The 16,808-nt window shown below is 31.5% G+C and overlaps 4 protein-coding genes across 4 annotated transcripts in view; all 4 read right to left on the bottom strand.

Annotated features, from left to right (window-relative positions):
* The window catches only part of LOC128959368 (procathepsin L-like), a 1,790-nt gene extending 70 nt beyond the window's left edge, over positions 1–1,720 (bottom strand). Inside the window, exons 1-4 of the mRNA XM_054305314.1 lie at positions 1,456–1,720; positions 952–1,332; positions 637–870; positions 1–567 (exon numbers count right to left, since the gene is read on the bottom strand). The exon at positions 1–567 is cut by the window's left edge and continues 70 nt beyond it. Of these exons, the coding sequence (XP_054161289.1) occupies positions 196–567; positions 637–870; positions 952–1,332; positions 1,456–1,641 (1,173 nt within the window). The 5' untranslated portion in view covers positions 1,642–1,720 and the 3' untranslated portion in view covers positions 1–195. The remainder of the gene's footprint in view (positions 568–636; positions 871–951; positions 1,333–1,455) is intronic.
* A 1,413-nt stretch (positions 1,721–3,133) lies between these two features.
* Positions 3,134–5,701, bottom strand: LOC128959359 (zinc finger protein 135-like). The gene is made up of 2 exons (XM_054305307.1): positions 5,494–5,701; positions 3,134–4,239 (listed from the first exon to the last, which is right to left on the bottom strand). The coding sequence occupies exons 1-2, from the start codon at positions 5,699–5,701 to the stop codon at positions 3,134–3,136; spliced, it is 1,314 nt and encodes a 437-aa protein (XP_054161282.1).
* LOC128959361 (zinc finger protein 813-like) lies at positions 5,698–6,642 on the bottom strand. Its single transcript, XM_054305308.1, has one exon. The coding sequence runs from the start codon at positions 6,640–6,642 to the stop codon at positions 5,698–5,700; it is 945 nt and encodes a 314-aa protein (XP_054161283.1).
* Positions 6,643–8,271: 1,629 nt separating this feature from the next.
* On the bottom strand, positions 8,272–10,723 carry LOC128959362 (zinc finger protein 761-like). Its single transcript, XM_054305309.1, has 2 exons — positions 10,639–10,723; positions 8,272–9,950 (listed from the first exon to the last, which is right to left on the bottom strand). Exons 1-2 carry the CDS (start codon positions 10,721–10,723, stop codon positions 8,272–8,274), a joined length of 1,764 nt encoding a protein of 587 aa, XP_054161284.1.
* Between the last annotated feature and the right edge of the window lie 6,085 nt (positions 10,724–16,808).

Below are 16,808 nucleotides of genomic sequence, written 5' to 3' on the forward strand. Positions count from 1 at the left end.
AAATACAAATAATAATTTTTAGTTATACTATTGTATAATACATTTATAGACTTAATATTAGTTAACACTATGTGTGTATGTATTTATAATATTTCAATCAATGGATGGGTGGGTGGGTTTTTAGTGGCGGGGGAGAGGGGATCGGGATTGGGAACGGATGGGGGAAAACAGGGTGGTTTTATACTATTAATATTATTAGTCGACCCAAACGGCATCGCCGGCAATATCGCACATATTATTATTGTTACGTCTCATCCTAATATAGCCGCCCTCACCGAAACCTTCGCCCCATTGGTTTTTGACAATCCAGTAGTCCTTATTGGACGGCCCATCATAGCCGTAACCGACGGCCAACACTGCATGATTGCGACCACCCGCGCACGGTTCGTCAAAAATACCTTGCTTATATCGGGCCCAGCCGTCCGAAACGTGTATGGCTACGGCAGCCGGTCCATGATCCTGGATGGTCAATCGGAGCACCTCCTCGTTGCCGGCCGGCCTGACTGGTGTCCAACTGGATATACGGGCTACAACTTGCGACTCTTTTGTACGGTCACACTGGCCATCCTATATCATAACATAGATATAACATAAATTAGTAAACAAACAAAAAATATGATAAGCGCTTATACATACCTTAGCCATATAGGGATAGTTTTGCATCGATGTCAGTCCGTGAGCCTTAATATAGTCAAACGTCGGTACAAAAGTACCGCCGCCGTGTTCGCACCCGTGATTACCCCGKGMCTCGTCGCGGGCGCAGTCGTTCAACTGYTGGGTACTCAGTACGACCAGTCCGTGACCGTGTCGGGCCCAACAGGTTTCGGTTAGGGCAGCGGCAGCAAAGTAGACACACGAACCGCAACCTCCCTGAGCAGTGGTGGTGGTGATGGCAAACAAACAAAATTATAATAACTTTCCTCCCCTTTAAATATGATGACCGATCTATACCTGATTCTGGACGGGTGTTACATCGTGAACGGTACGCCAATCGTATATCCAACTGTCCTTTTGGCCGTTTTTGTCAGCCCGGGTACTGATATTCAGTACAGCAGCGCCTGACGGTTGCGGATAGGGATGAGCCGGAAACTGGCCGACTACTCCGTGAACTATCTCGTCCAGTGTCATATCGGCAAACTGGTTGACTTGTTGGGTCCACAATGATCGGCCAGTGGCCGCATCCGAATTATGACGGAATACTTTCAACAAATTTTCGCGGAATATACYCTTACGTTTGTTGGCTTCGGCAACCGTTTTGTATGACTTTCCAAATGTGGTTTTAAATGTACTGAAAAGTTTGTCCAATTGATCGGTACTTTCGTCAAGTGTTTGCTATATATATATATATATATATATATATATATATATATATATATATATATATGATATGTACAGTTTAATTAGATACCTGTGCTTTTAAAATGGATAATAATAACATATGGATATCTACCATACCTTGAATAGCTGATGAAATGAATCAAAATTGATTGCACGGGCCTGTGGTATGAAACTACCGGTGCCGGTACCATTGGCCAACAGTTCACCTTGCATGAATGGCCCAAAYGGGTCAAACATTTTGGCCAATGGTGTCGATAGGACACCGGCTATCGACACMGACAGCAATAGTACTATTGTATTCATAGTTTTGTTTTATGATTGTTGGATACAATAGGCAGTATACACCTGATTGATTTGATATACCGTTCCCCCAGAGCTGTCATTTATATACTGTAGATTTGTTGAATAGGGAGGGGAGGTATTGGTAAAGTGGGGGTAGGAACAGTTAGGTTTCGTAACTCATAATTAAATAAATATGTGAAGTAATATCAATAAATAATATTATTTTTTTCCAAAAAAATAAAAATATATTATCAATTAATTTGTATAAATAGCAATTAATTATAAATTGAAACTGAAACTGATATTAAAAAAATGTGTCAATACAAATATTGAGCATGATAAATTTAATATATATATATAAATGTTTGATAAAACAATAATTATTATGAAAAAATGTTCAATATTATTGTTTTATCAATTTCAACTTGATAAAACAAATAATAATAATTACTATTTTTATTTGTTTTGTTTGTTAATTTTAATAATAAATAATTATTATTATTGATTCAATAATAACTTAAACATATAACATTAATTAGTGATTTTTTGGATTACAAATTTATAAAAATTAATTATTTAACAAATGTTATTTTTTCCATAAAATTAATTGAATTTAATTTCTAGAAAAAAATAATTATAAAATACTAATAAATTATCTTTTAATTAAATTTACTTTTTAAATATATATCTATATATATATAAATATTATTAACTTATTATATTTTTTTTATTGTGTACACCTGTTAATTAGGAAATTTTTAATACTGGTATATTTTCAAGTTCACATATTGATTGATACAGTAATATATATATACAGTATATATATATATATATATATATTGATAAATCAAATTAACTTTTATTAATAGTGTTTTAGTACAGATAAAAATATTATACAATAGTAAATCAAATTTTAAGATTAATTTATTATTAGTATTAAAAACGAACTTAATGCACCTGGATATTTTATAATTAAATAAAATAAAAATACAAGATATAATTATAAATAAATATACAGTATATTGTACTAATATATATTGTATAAAATAATTAAATAATTATAATAATAATAAAATTGTAATTCAAGATAAAAAAAACAAATAATATAATTGTTAAAATACAATCAAATTATAATATCTAAATTAAAACTAATAATTACTGTAATAATTATTATTTAATAAGTGTGCTAAATATAACACAAACAAAAATAAAAAGATATATATTTATTGATATTGATATTAAATTAATAATATCGGTAATTAAATTTAAAAAAAAACTTTTATTTAACTATTTTGTTTAATAAAATAATTAGAAAAAAATTTAGAAAAAAACAATTTATATACATATCTATTATATAGTTATGTAAATATTATTAGAAAATTAATTACAAAAAAAAATCTATATCTTTGTGTCTAATTGTATGACTTTATTATACACTGTATGTAATATAAATAAAAATTCAATTAAAAAATTTAATAAAATATAAAAATTTTTTATATATTAATTAATTAGACTAATCAACGACACCCTTGTGTTTTATTAGATGATTCATTAGTCTAACAGTGTCTGGTGTACTGTAATTGCATTCAGGCCACGAGCACTGGTAGGTATTTTGTCGGGTAACCTCGTGTCGATGCATATGACCTACAATTGCTGATTTACTAAGAAATGACTTATCACATTCAGGCCACGAGCACCGGTAGACAGTGGCACCCGTATGTGTATTCATATGGTCTTCCAGTTCACCGTTGTATTTAAACCTACGGTCACATCCCGGCCAATCACACGCGTGCGGCGGAAGGGTATCGACATTGTTGTCATTGACGTGTATTTTCCGATGTTTAAGATACTGGTGTTTAATAGTAAACGTTTCGTTACAGCCATCGTAATCGCAATGGTAGTCCATTTGTTGGTGATATAGTCGATAATGTCTATCGAAATAAAGTCTAGTCTTAAACTGTTTGCCACACAATCGACAATTGTGTTGTTTGACAGACGACTGGTGTCTGATTTGATGATCACGAAGCAGATAATTGCTTGAAAAACGTTTACCACAATCAGGACAAACAATTGGCAGACTATGTCGGCGTTTATGTCTATTAAATTCACTTAATTTTTTCGTCCTATATGTACAACCAGTTTCCTGACACACCATAAATGATATGTCCGGGTAGGCATCGGGATGTTTAGTCAATCGATGAGTATTGAGTAGTTTTTTCAGTGAAAAACATTTACCACAATCCGGGCACTCGTATGGCTTATCATCCGAATGAACTGTTTGATGTATTTTCAGATCAACGCTAGACGTGCCTACAAAACTGCATCCATCGACTGGACAACGGTATGTACCTAAATGTAGGTGTCGGTGCTTGTAAAACGCTGATAGATCTCTATATGTTTTCAAACATCCATCCCATGGACACCGATAGGTACGGCCATCCGGTTGACGACATTTTTTCGTATCAAACAATTTCATTGCTTTCAGTTCATCAGCCGATTTGATTCGCTTAACAACAGTTGTCGTCGACTTCTTCTTCTTCTTCTTTATCACTGTTTTATTATTATCTTTAACTTTATTTGTCTGAATATTGTTGTCTTCAGTGATGACGACATCATTGTCTGCAGACAATACAGGTATCACTTTATTATTCAATTGATTGTTATCTTTAGTATTATTATTATTATTATTATTATTAAATTCATCGGTTGTTTTAAAATCTGATTATAGATAATGAAATAAAAAATAAAATAAATTAATTATAATAATAATAATAAATTAAAATTTTATTTATTTTTTTGAATACCATTTAATGTTTCATCAAATATGCTGTCATTTAGATCATTATAATCACAATTTTTTTCATCAATTGATTCATTACTTATAATATTAGTATTAATATCGCAGTCATCGACATCACTATCACTTAAAACTTGATTATTATTATTATTATCAACAATAAAATCATGACTTGTTTGACAACCAATTGATTTGTTAACTATTTTTTTTAAAACAAAATATAAATTTATTAAAAACTTTTAATAACTATTTATATATTTATTTTTTATATACCATTTGTGTCCATCAAGTGATCCAATTGTTTCATAAAATCCAAAGACACGGAACACCTGTTGATATCATTCAGTGATTTAATACTCTGTTTGATCTCATTTTCATCAATAATTGTGTCATCAATTGTATCAATAAATTGCAGATATTTTTCATATTTTTTTGTTAACAATTGATATCTTAATAAATCATTTGTCAAACAATTGACTTCACGTTTGAGTCGATATATCGCTGAATATAATTCATATCGACTTAAATCACATAACAATTCACTAATTGATTGCATTATTATTATTTATTTTAATTAATTACTTAAAAATAATCACTAAATTTGAATAACATTCAGACATTTATGACAAATAATTTTATTTTATTTTTTAAATAATCTAAAATAAAACTCAAAATTACATATTAATACTTATTTATTTTTATAAATTATTTACAATAGATTACGTCTACCAATAATAATAATAACTTTAAATTGAATATAATATTAAATAATAATTAATTTTAAAACTTTTTTGTTGTTGTTATCATTATTTAATTTTAGTTTAGTTTAGAAAATAGTTTAAACATTATTAAACTATTTAATTATGATTGCCTTAATGTTATAGTATTTTTTTGTAAAAAAAATTTATAATTATGTGTAATAAAAAAAATAAATAAACTATAAAATAAAAATTTTAACTTTTAATTAAATTAATTTATAATAATATAAATAGTTTAGAAAATTTTTTCAAATATTTTAAGATAAATATTTACTGAAATTCTAACGTAATATCTATTTGTCGTCGACTACTGAATACCCTTATGTTTCATTATATGACTTTTAAGTCTAACAGTGTTTTGTGTTATGTAATCACATTCAGGCCACGAGCACTGGTAGGTATGTTTACCCTGATGTCGGCCCATATGCATTACATATGATGATTTTACTATAAATGACTTATCACATTCTGGCCAATCGCATCGGTAGACAGTGGCACCCGTATGCGAGTTCATATGGTATGTCATATCAGAGTTTGACAAAAACCTACGGTCACATCCCGGCCACTCACACACRTGCGGACGGAGATCGACATCGGGTTGTTGTCTWTGACGTGTGTTTTCCGATGTTTAAGATATTGATGTTTAATAGTAAACGTTTGGTTACAGCCATCGTAATCRCATTGATAGTCTGCTTGTTGATGATGTAACTGATAATGATTTCTACGATTTCTAATTGATTTAAACAGTTTGCCACACAATTGGCATTTAAATTGTTTAACCGACTGGTGTCTGGATTGATGGTGTAGCCGGAGGTCATAATTACTTCTGAAACGTTTACCACAATCCAGACAACTAGCTGGTAGACTATGTTGTTGTTCATGTTTTTTGAATGATTTAAACAGTTTTGTACGATAAGTACAACCGGGTTCAGGACACTCCCTAAACGGTATGTTCGGATAGGCTTCGGGATGTACTAYCAATCGATGACAGTWWAGYAAATGTTKTCKGGAAAAACATTTAYCACAATCACGRCATCTAAACGATCTGTCCGATGAATGTATAGTTTGATGTACTTTCAAAGCATAGTCACTACGTGTTTGAAACCCGCAATCAGGTATTGGGCACCTGTATGTACCCAAATGTATGTGCCGGTGCTGTAGCAACGAATTGTATAAGTTAAATATCTTTGAACAGCCATCCCATGGACACCTATATCGGCCATCCGGTTGACGACATTTTTTCGTATTAAACAGTTTCTTGGCTTTCAGTTCATCTTCGGTTAGACTTCGCTTTAGTTTCTTCTTCGTCTTCTTCKTCTGTTTAACTGTTTGTCTAACTTTAGTGTCGTTTACTTTACCTGGTACTACTCTTCGATGGCTTTCTTCCTCTTCCTCCTGGTCTTTGATGACTGTTTTGTCTGATATATTGTTGTTGTTGTTTAGTGTCGACACCCGTATTGTTGTCATTATTATTATTATTATTACTTAAATCACTATCCAATTGATGTCTATTTCTATGTCTATTAAGTATATATTCATTGCGGAACCGTTTGTTACAGTCATTCAAATTGCATTGATATTTAAACACAGTTTTACTCTTTTTATTCTTCACTGATTGTTGTCTAACTTTTACCAYCAATTCTTCTTCTTCTTCATCATCACCACAACAACTGTATACATCTGTTTCGCTATCATTTGTTAATTGATTGTTATTGTCTTCATGTAAGATGTCTTCTATATATTCTTCATCATCTGTTTCGTTGTCAATATTATTACAGTTATTATTATTATTATTAACTAATTTAGTCAATACTTTATTAGTATTATAATTATCTTCATTTACATCATTGTTATCACAATTTTCATCATTTAATTCATTAGTGATAATACTATTGATATTACAGTCATTGACATTACTATCAGTTAAAACTTTTCTATTACTTTGATTGCTATTATCATCACTTGTTTTATGTGTAATAATACTACTAATAATGTCTTGAGTTTGTGTCCACACATTCATCGATAGTGTTGTTGATGAAGATGTTTGACAAACAATTGATTTGTTAACTATTTTACGATTTAAACAAAATATAAATTAATTAAAAACTTTTAATAACTATTTATTATTTATTTTTTATATTATATATATACCATTTGTGTCCATCAAGTGATCCAATTGTTTCATAAAATCCAAAGACACGGAACACCTGTTGATATCATTCAGTGATTTAATACTATKTTTGATCTCATTTTCATCAATAATTTTGTCATCAATTGTATCAATAAATTGCAGATATTTTTCATATTTTTTTGTTAACAATTGATATCTTAATAAATCATTTGTCAAACAATTGACTTCACGTTTGAGTCGATATATCGCTGAATATAATTCATATCGACTTAAATCACATAACAATTCACTAATTGATTGCATTATTATTATTATTATTTAATAATAATCACTTAATTTATAAATTTAAAAAAAACATTTTTATTATTACATAATATTTATTTACATATCAATCAATAGATTACGTTTACATTAATTTATTTGACTATAACTAATAAATTTAATTAAATAAGTTTACTGTAATTTAATTGATTTTATTATATAATATTAATAATATTAATATAATTTATACAATGTTATAATAAACTTATTAAACTTAACGGTAATAAACTAAAAAATTAGTTTATAATAATAAAATAATATATATTACAAACTGTAATTAATTAATTTTAGCATTTTATTACAAAGTTAAATATACTAGCTAAGTTTAATTAATATTAGCCAATAATAACGTAAGTAAATTTATATTTTAAAAATATTTAAATAACTTTTTTTTTAATTAAACATATATTTTTATTTTAAAATACAGTAATATTTATTGGTTTAATTTATATCTTTTGGATGATTGAAGTTGAAGTAAACAAAAACTTAATAAACTTATAAATTAKTTWWWTTTATTTTTAAAAATAAATTTAACAGTAATACTAAATAATGTAAAGTATTATTATTATCGCGTTAACTATAAATTAGCTAACTATATATAAAATATGATAAAATATAAAAAATATTGTAAATTAKTATAATATCTATTTRTCGTCGACTACTATATCCTTGTGTTTCATTATATGACTTTTAAGTCTAAYAGTGTTTTGTGTACTGTAATCACATTCAGGCCACGAGCACCGGTAWGTATTTTTACCCTGGTGTCGGGCCACATGCATATCATACGATGATTTTACTATAAATGACTTATCACATTCAGGCCACGAGCACCGGTAGACAATATCACCCGAATGTGTATTCATGTGGTAAGTCATCTCAGCGCTTTTCATAAACCTACGCTCACATCCCGGCCACTCACACGCGTGYGGACGGGGATTGTTGTTGTCCTTGACGTGTGATTTCCGATGTTTATGATATAAATGTTTAATAGTAAACGTCTCGTTACAACCATTGTAATCACAGGTATAGTCCATTTGTTGGTGATGTAGGCTATAATGATGTGTCTGGGCTTTAATCGACTTAAACTGTTTGCCACACACTTGACATTTGTGTTGTCTGACCGACTGGTGTTTGGTTTGATGATCCCGAAGCATATAATTGCTTTGAAAACGTTTACCACAATCAGCGCAAACAATTGGTAAACTATGTCTTGCTTTATGTTTATTAAATTCACCCAAAAGTTTTGTACGATAAGTACAACCTGTTTCCAGACAATTCATATATGATATGTCGGGATAGGCATCGGGATGTTTAGTCAATCGATGACTATGTAGTAARTGTTTCGATGAATAACATTTACGACAATCCCGGCACTCGTATGGCTTATCATCCGAATGAACCGATTCATGTATTTTCAAACCACTGTTACTGTCGGCCATAAAATTGCACGAATCGATCGGACACTTGAATGTACCCAAATGTTGGTGTCGGTGCTTACTAAACGCTGAACGACTGTTCAATAGTTTTGAACATCCAACCCATGGACACCTATACGTTCCGTCAGTTTGTCGACATTTTTTCGTATCAAACAATTCAATGGCTTTCAGTTCATCAGCCGATATGATTCGCTTCTTAACAACAACAGCTGTCGTTGACTTTTTCTTCTTCAACTTCTTCTTCTTCGTCTTCTTTACCACTGTTTTATTCATTTCATTACTTGAATTCTTTGTATGASTCAATCGATGTGCTTTCAAAAGACCCGGACGATCGGTAATATACTGACACTCATTGTCGATATCACACCTATAGGTTCCCTTATGTCTATGCATATGTCGATTGAAATCTTGTAAATGTCTATATGTTTGCATACAGTCCGTCCATTGACACCGATATGTACCGTCCGGTTGTCGGCATTCAGTTATATTCAATAGTTTTTCTTTATTATCGGTACTTCTCTTCTTAATCTTCTTCTTCTTCTTAACTGTTTGTTTAACTCTCTTCTTGTCTTTGACTTCTTCATCACTACTATTACTCTGTTGTTGTTGTAAACCATCACAACTGTTGTATACATCTGTTTCGCTACCATTTGATTGACAATCAATGTCTTCATTAATATCTCTATTATTATTATCATTACTTATATCCAAATCATTGTTCACTTTATTTGTCTGAATATTGTTGTTGTTATTGTTGTCTTCATTGATGACCAAATTGTTTGCGACATTTTTATCGGCAATAATTGTTTCGCTAATATTATTATTATCATTACATTCATTGGCAGACAATACAGGTATCACTAATTCATCAATCAATTGATTGTTATCTTCAGTATTATTATTATTATATTTATCACTTGATTTAGAATCTGATTAATAAAATAAAAAGATTTAATAAAAGTTATAATAATTATAGTAATAATAATAATAATAATTATACTAATTATACTAATAATAGTTATAATATTGAATACCATTTATTATTTGATTTACATTATTGTTATCACAATTTTCATCAATTGATTCACTATTACTGATAATACTATTGATATCGCAGTCATTGATATCACTATCACTTAAAACTTCAATTGTTTTGTTAATATTTTGATTGTAATTATCATTGAAATCATCACTTGTTTGACAATCACTTGATTTATATGTAATAATACTAATAATAATGTCTTGAGTTTGTGTCCACACATTCATCGATAGTGTTGTTGATGAAGATGTTTGACAACCAATTGATTTGTTGACTATTTTTTTAAAACAAAATATAAATTTACTAAAACTTTTAATAACTAATTATTTTTTAAATACCATTTGTGTTCATCAAGTGATCCGATTGTTTCAATAAATTCAAAGACACGGAACACCTGTTGATATCATTCAGTGATTTAATACTCTGTTTGATCTCATTTTCATCAATAATTGTGTCATCAATTGTATCAATAAATTGCAGATATTTTTCATATTTTTTTGTTAACAATTGATATCTTAATAAATCATTTGTCAAACAATTGACTTCACGTTTGAGTCGATATATCGCTGAATATAATTCATATCGACTTAAATCACATAACAATTCACTAATTGATTGCATTATTGTTATTATTAATACTTTAAATACTATTTATTTTAATTCAATTTAAAAAAAATAATTATTTGAAATACAAACACATTTAATAATATTATTATTACATAATATTTATTAATACAAACATATATACACTGTATATAACAATCAATAGATTACGTCTACATTTTTTTTCACTAACTTTATTAAAATAAATTCAAAAAATATTAATTAGTTTTTTAACTTTTAAAATTTAATTCAATTGACTTAATTATATAATATTTTTAAAGTTAAAAAAAATTATATAATTAATTTTGAATATTTATTTTGTGACGGGTGTGGGGTTGATTTTCCCGTCATTGAAGCGAAGCTGTGATGAAAAGCCAATGTTGAGTGTTGTTGATGATTAAGATGAAAATAATTAATAAATAATATTAATTAAGGCGAATGTTCATTAGGTGCCGTCACAAGTGTATATATTCACATTGAAATAAAACTTAATTTTATTTAAAGTTAAGTGCACATTAAAATATATAGTGAGTACATATTGTTTACATTATAATATAATATAGTGTATAGGAATATAATAAGTTGAATACAAGAGATGCGTGCTCTTTGATAGCAAGCGAGTAACTGATAAAATAATGGATGCTAAGCATTATTATATAGTGATTCTACTAATCAATAAATGTACTGTCAAGGCTATGCTTCCAGAATATTCTATAGTTACGCAACTGTAGATACAGTGACGCAACCAGAGCATAGGGATGCTATGATTGACAGGTCTATGGGAGTTATAATGTAAAATGTAATATTTGGTTATAATTAGTAAAGTATAATTAGTTATGTGTTGTGTTTTATATAGTTGTGTTAAGTGTAAAGTCTAGAACACGAATATAACAAAAAGTCTACAAAAATATTAAAAATTACTAAATTATTGACTAAATAAGATTTACAACAAATAGAGAATTTCAATCAGTTATATATGGTAAGTATTGTATACTTATATAAATGGGAGCACTGTACTACTATATAGTAGTGTACGCATTAATAGTACAGTGTACCCCAACATATAATGTTAAGCACTGTTGACTCTCCACTGCTATAGCGTATGAGTCAACGCCCCTGTAATGGCGGCTTCCCTGAATGCATGTGTTTGTATATGTTTGTATGTGTGTGTATGTGAATGTATGTAAACATCAATTGGTAAGTATGTTTTTAAATTAATTAATTAAATGTATATAAATATATATAAGTATAATAATTGTGGTTCATCACATTCTCCCCTCGCTGACGAAAATTTATTCTCGTAGAATAAATTTCTTTAATTGAGAGACGTGAGCGCGAAAGGTTGGACCAGACAAAGTGTCCGCGATGTCGTATGTGACTTCACCATAACGTGCGATGATGTAATACGGTCCTGTCCATCGTGGTGATGTCTTCTGTACCGTTGGATGATTAGCAGGTGTTATACGGATGACTCGATCTCCAGGTTCATAAACAATGTGTTTATGTTTATCATCAAATCGAATTTTGCGGGTGGCTTGTGCTTGTCTTGTACGTTCATTTGCAAGTTTTCTAGCSTCATCTATTGAGATAGCGGGAGATGCAAATGTGGGAGTTTCTTCAATTCCAAATATTAGAAACTGTGGAGTAAATCCAGTGATGTCATGTGGTGTTCTGTTGTAATTTCGTATGACATCCTTTAATAATGTATTCCATTTACGTTTCGGTTTGTCTATTAGTTCGGCTCTAAGTTTCTCAATAATGATACCATTTGCTCGTTCAACGATACCATTAGTTTGCGGATGATATGGAGTTGAAAGTGAATGTTTAATATGATTAAGGTATAAATATTCATTAAATGTCTTAGAAGTAAATGATTTATGACAATCAGTTAATAAACGTTTAAATTGTATTCCAGAATTAATAAGATTAATAAAGAGTGATATAATAGTTTCTGTAGTATTCTTGTGTGTAGGATATGCCCATATATATCGGGAATGATGATCAATAAATACTTGAATATATTTGTGCTTTGTTTTGTCGGATGCTGGTCCCATGACAATAGTATCTAAACCAACCAATTCTAAAGGCTCTAGATCCGGTTCAGGGCAAATATATTTCCCAGGAGTTGGCCTATGGTCAAGTTTAGTTAACTGACATGTGCGACATGATTCAACATATTGCTTTATGTTGTGTATTATGTTTGGCCACCAATAATATGAAGTAATGAGTTTTACTGTCTTGGCTTTGCCAGGGTGTCCATGGTTATCATGAAATTTTTCAAATAGCTTTGTACGTAACGCTTCCGGTATAACTGCTTTATGTATACCATTGTGTTGAACTGTTGTAATGCCAAATCGTATAACAGGTGATTTAACATAAGATAAATCAGTGTTTTCTTGTGCATCTTTTATTTCTCGAGTTGATAGATGTAATGCTATAGGTGCTCTTGAGAGTGCGTCAACGTGTTGTTGATTACGGCCTTCTCTATGTATGATCTTCATTGGATAGGTTGATAGCTCAACAGCCCACATATGTAATCTTTTCTTCGGTTTCTTAAGAGTAGTAAGCCATTGTAGAGCTTTATGATCAGTGATGACCTCAAAGTCTCGGTTGAGATAAATTCAAAATGTTCAATAGCTTCCTTGACCGCCAGGCATTCAAGTTCAGTAGCACTATAGTTTTGTTGTGCTGTATTGAGTTTGCGTGAAAAATACTCAATTACGTGTTCTTGATTGTCATCACCTATTTGTGTTAACGTAGCTCCGATTCCAATACCTGAGGCATCAGTATATACTCGACACGGTTTATTAGTGTCAAATAAAGTTAACACTGGTGGTTTAGTTATGTCATCTGTTAATATCTTAAATGCTTTTTCCTGTTCTGGGCCCCAATGAAATGTAACACCTTTCTTTGTTAAGGCTGTAAGATGTTTAGCTTTATTAGCAAAGTTAGCAATAAAGCGTCGGTAATAACCAGTAAGTCCTAGAAATCTTCTGACTTGTCGTAAAGTAGTTGGTTTCGGGAATTCTTTTACTGCTTTTATTTTGTCTTCAGATGGTTTGACAGATTGATATGAAACAACATGTCCAAGATAAGCTACTTCATTCATAGCAAAGTGGCATTTACTTTGTTTTAATTTGATATTGTGTTGTCTTAAAATGTTAAATACTTTTTCCAATAATGTTATATGTTCTTCGTGTGTTTTTGTGTATAATATTATGTCATCTAAATAATTAATTGCACCATTGTAGAGAAGAGGACCTAATATTTGTTGAATAATGCGTTGAAATGTTGCGGGTGCGTTCTTGAGACCGAATGGCATGACTAGCCATTCATAATGGTTTTCATGTGTGACAAAAGCTGTTTTGTCAACTGAGTCWGAGTCCATCTCGATATGCCAGTAACCCCAGGCCACGTCAAGTGTTGTGAAATAACGAGCGCCTTGTAGGCGGTCTAACACTTCAGTGATCCTCGGCATCGGCATTTTGTCATCAATAGTAATAGCGTTAAGACTTCTGTTGTCTATGCATAAGCATTGTCCACCGTCTTTCTTTGGTACCATAGTAACTGGGAATGCCCATTGGCTGTCTTTGCTTTTGCGTACGAGTCCTTTGGCCTCCGCCTCTCGTATGATTTTTACAATCTCGTCGTATTCATGTTGAGGTCGGCGGTAAGGACGAAGTTGAATTGGTGGATGTGGAACCGTAATAATTTTGTGTTTGACAACTTGAATTCGTCCTATGTCTGTGTCGTGTTGAGCGAAAACTTGTCTATGTTTTGCGAGTAGTTTCTTTAGCGTAATGTCTTCTTTTGTTTCTATGTTTAGTATGCGAGGCTTTACTTGTTCAATGCGAGTGGTAACTTTACGAGTGCTTAGGTCTACTGTTAAACCAAATCGTTTACCAACTTCTAGTCCAAGTAAGAGCGGGTACCGGAAATTAGCCAGTACGTGAAATGTAGTTAAATGTGTTTGTGATCCCATTGTGAGTTGAGTAGATACGCGACCAATACTGTTGATATTGCCGTCAACTTGAAGTATATTGATAGGGTGATGAGTATCGATAGGTAGTTTTAATTGACTGGCCAGTCGTTGAGAAATGATGTTAACTGTACTACCAGTATCGATAAATGCGCGCGCGGGGTGTGAGTTGACTTTGACGACAAGATCAATGAAATCGGGTATCGGTCGCATGTTTAGTTTAAAGTCTCATGCGAGGGATGGTCACTGACCACCATATCTTGAACTGCTACTTGAGTTTTCGAATTACGGTTAATTGATGTACGAGGGGTACGAGAGTAACCAGTGCTATGTTTACGTGCAGTAGTGGTTGACATACCATACCGACGGTTCGGATTGTTTGGACAATCTCGGTGCCAATGAAATTCTACAGTTCCTAACTTTTCGCAGAATCTACACTTCGGTGCTGTACTAGTATTAGAATTCATAGTACGAGGAGTTAGCTTTGGTTTCGGTTTACCGAATCTAAATTGATTTTTCAAATTAGTTTCAATTAATTGCGCCGCTTCTAACCAACGATTGGTTGTAGCACAACTTAAAGTAATAAAGTATGGTTTCCAGTGCTGCGGGAGACCATCAGTAAGCTGCTGTACTATATCGGTAACTGTAAGTCTAGTATAGCGCAATAGTCTAAGTTTATCTATAGTAATCAAGTACCGACTCATCACGTCTGAGGTAACGCCTCTGCGCGTCTAGCAATGGGGTAGACGAGTCTGCGCCAAAGCGTTGTATCATAAGACTACTTAAGAAGTTACGCGGGTTTGGTATAGTAGACCAGTTATAGGTTAGGACTTCTTCGCCATACCATTCGAGTGCTTGACCAGTCAAATAATACTTGAGGTTACGTATTCGGTCTTGTTCTTCCATGTTCTCGGTGTGGTCATAATATAATTTCAGCCAAGTCTGAACCCGAATTGATTTATCACTACCACTGAATTTCTCAAGTTTAGGTAGCCCATGACCAGGTGTTGTGTTTAAATGCGTTTGCGTTGATGTACCAGTAGATGGTGTAGTAGTATTTGTGTTTGCATTTACCGTTCCCGTGACGGGTGGTGTGGACAGACCATTGATGCCGTTATCGTCAGCCATTATTAAAATAATTACTTAACTATGCGTTGTTAGACGTTGTTATGCGTTGCTAGGTGTTGGCTTCCAATCGATGCTCCACTCATGCGTTGAAGTGAGCAGTGAGTTCACAARATGGCGTATCAGTACAGTGTAATGAATTCAATATAAGCAGTGATACATATATGCACAGCGCTATCGGCCACTCAATAGAGCTCTATAGTTTATGATTACTTTGTTTAGTATATTGGGAGTGCAATAGAACTATGCCTCACGTCCCTTAGACTAGCGTTTTGTCATAAACTATATGTCCGATAACATACGTGAATGTATCACCGATATACCAAATGTATGACTATACTGATTTAACCAAATTATGAAAATTACGGTTACTCACTTAACTCAAACGGATCCTGCCGACTGCGCCAAATGTGACGGGTGTGGGGTTGATTTTCCCGTCATTGAAGCGAAGCTGTGATGAAAAGCCAATGTTGAGTGTTGTTGATGATTAAGATGAAAATAATTAATAAATAATATTAATTAAGGCGAATGTTCATTAGGTGCCGTCACAAGTGTATATATTCACATTGAAATAAAACTTAATTTTATTTAAAGTTAAGTGCACATTAAAATATATAGTGAGTACATATTGTTTACATTATAATATAATATAGTGTATAGGAATATAATAAGTTGAATACAAGAGATGCGTGCTCTTTGATAGCAAGCGAGTAACTGATAAAATAATGGATGCTAAGCATTATTATATAGTGATTCTACTAATCAATAAATGTACTGTCAAGGCTATGCTTCCAGAATATTCTATAGTTACGCAACTGTAGATACAGTGACGCAACCAGAGCATAGGGATGCTATGATTGACAGGTCTATGGGAGTTATAATGTAAAATGTAATATTTGGTTATAATTAGTAAAGTATAATTAGTTATGTGTTGTGTTTTATATAGTTGTGTTAAGTGTAAAGTCTAGAACACGAATATAACAAAAAGTCTACAAAAAT

The sequence above is a fragment of the Oppia nitens genome, unplaced genomic scaffold, assembly GCF_028296485.1.
Source record: "Oppia nitens isolate AA-2021 unplaced genomic scaffold, nextdenovo-longstitch-racon4-pilon3 scaffold48_pilon_pilon_pilon, whole genome shotgun sequence".
Taxonomy (NCBI): Eukaryota; Metazoa; Arthropoda; class Arachnida; order Sarcoptiformes; family Oppiidae; genus Oppia; species Oppia nitens.

Coding starts and splice junctions, on each gene's coding strand:
- LOC128959359 (XM_054305307.1), bottom strand. CDS start 5,701: ATGACATACCATATGAACTCGCATACGGGTGCCACTGTCTACCGATGC. Junction 4,240..5,493: donor TCATATAATGAAACATAAGG/GTATTCAGTAGT, acceptor TATTGTCTGCAG/ACAATGATGTCGTCATCACT.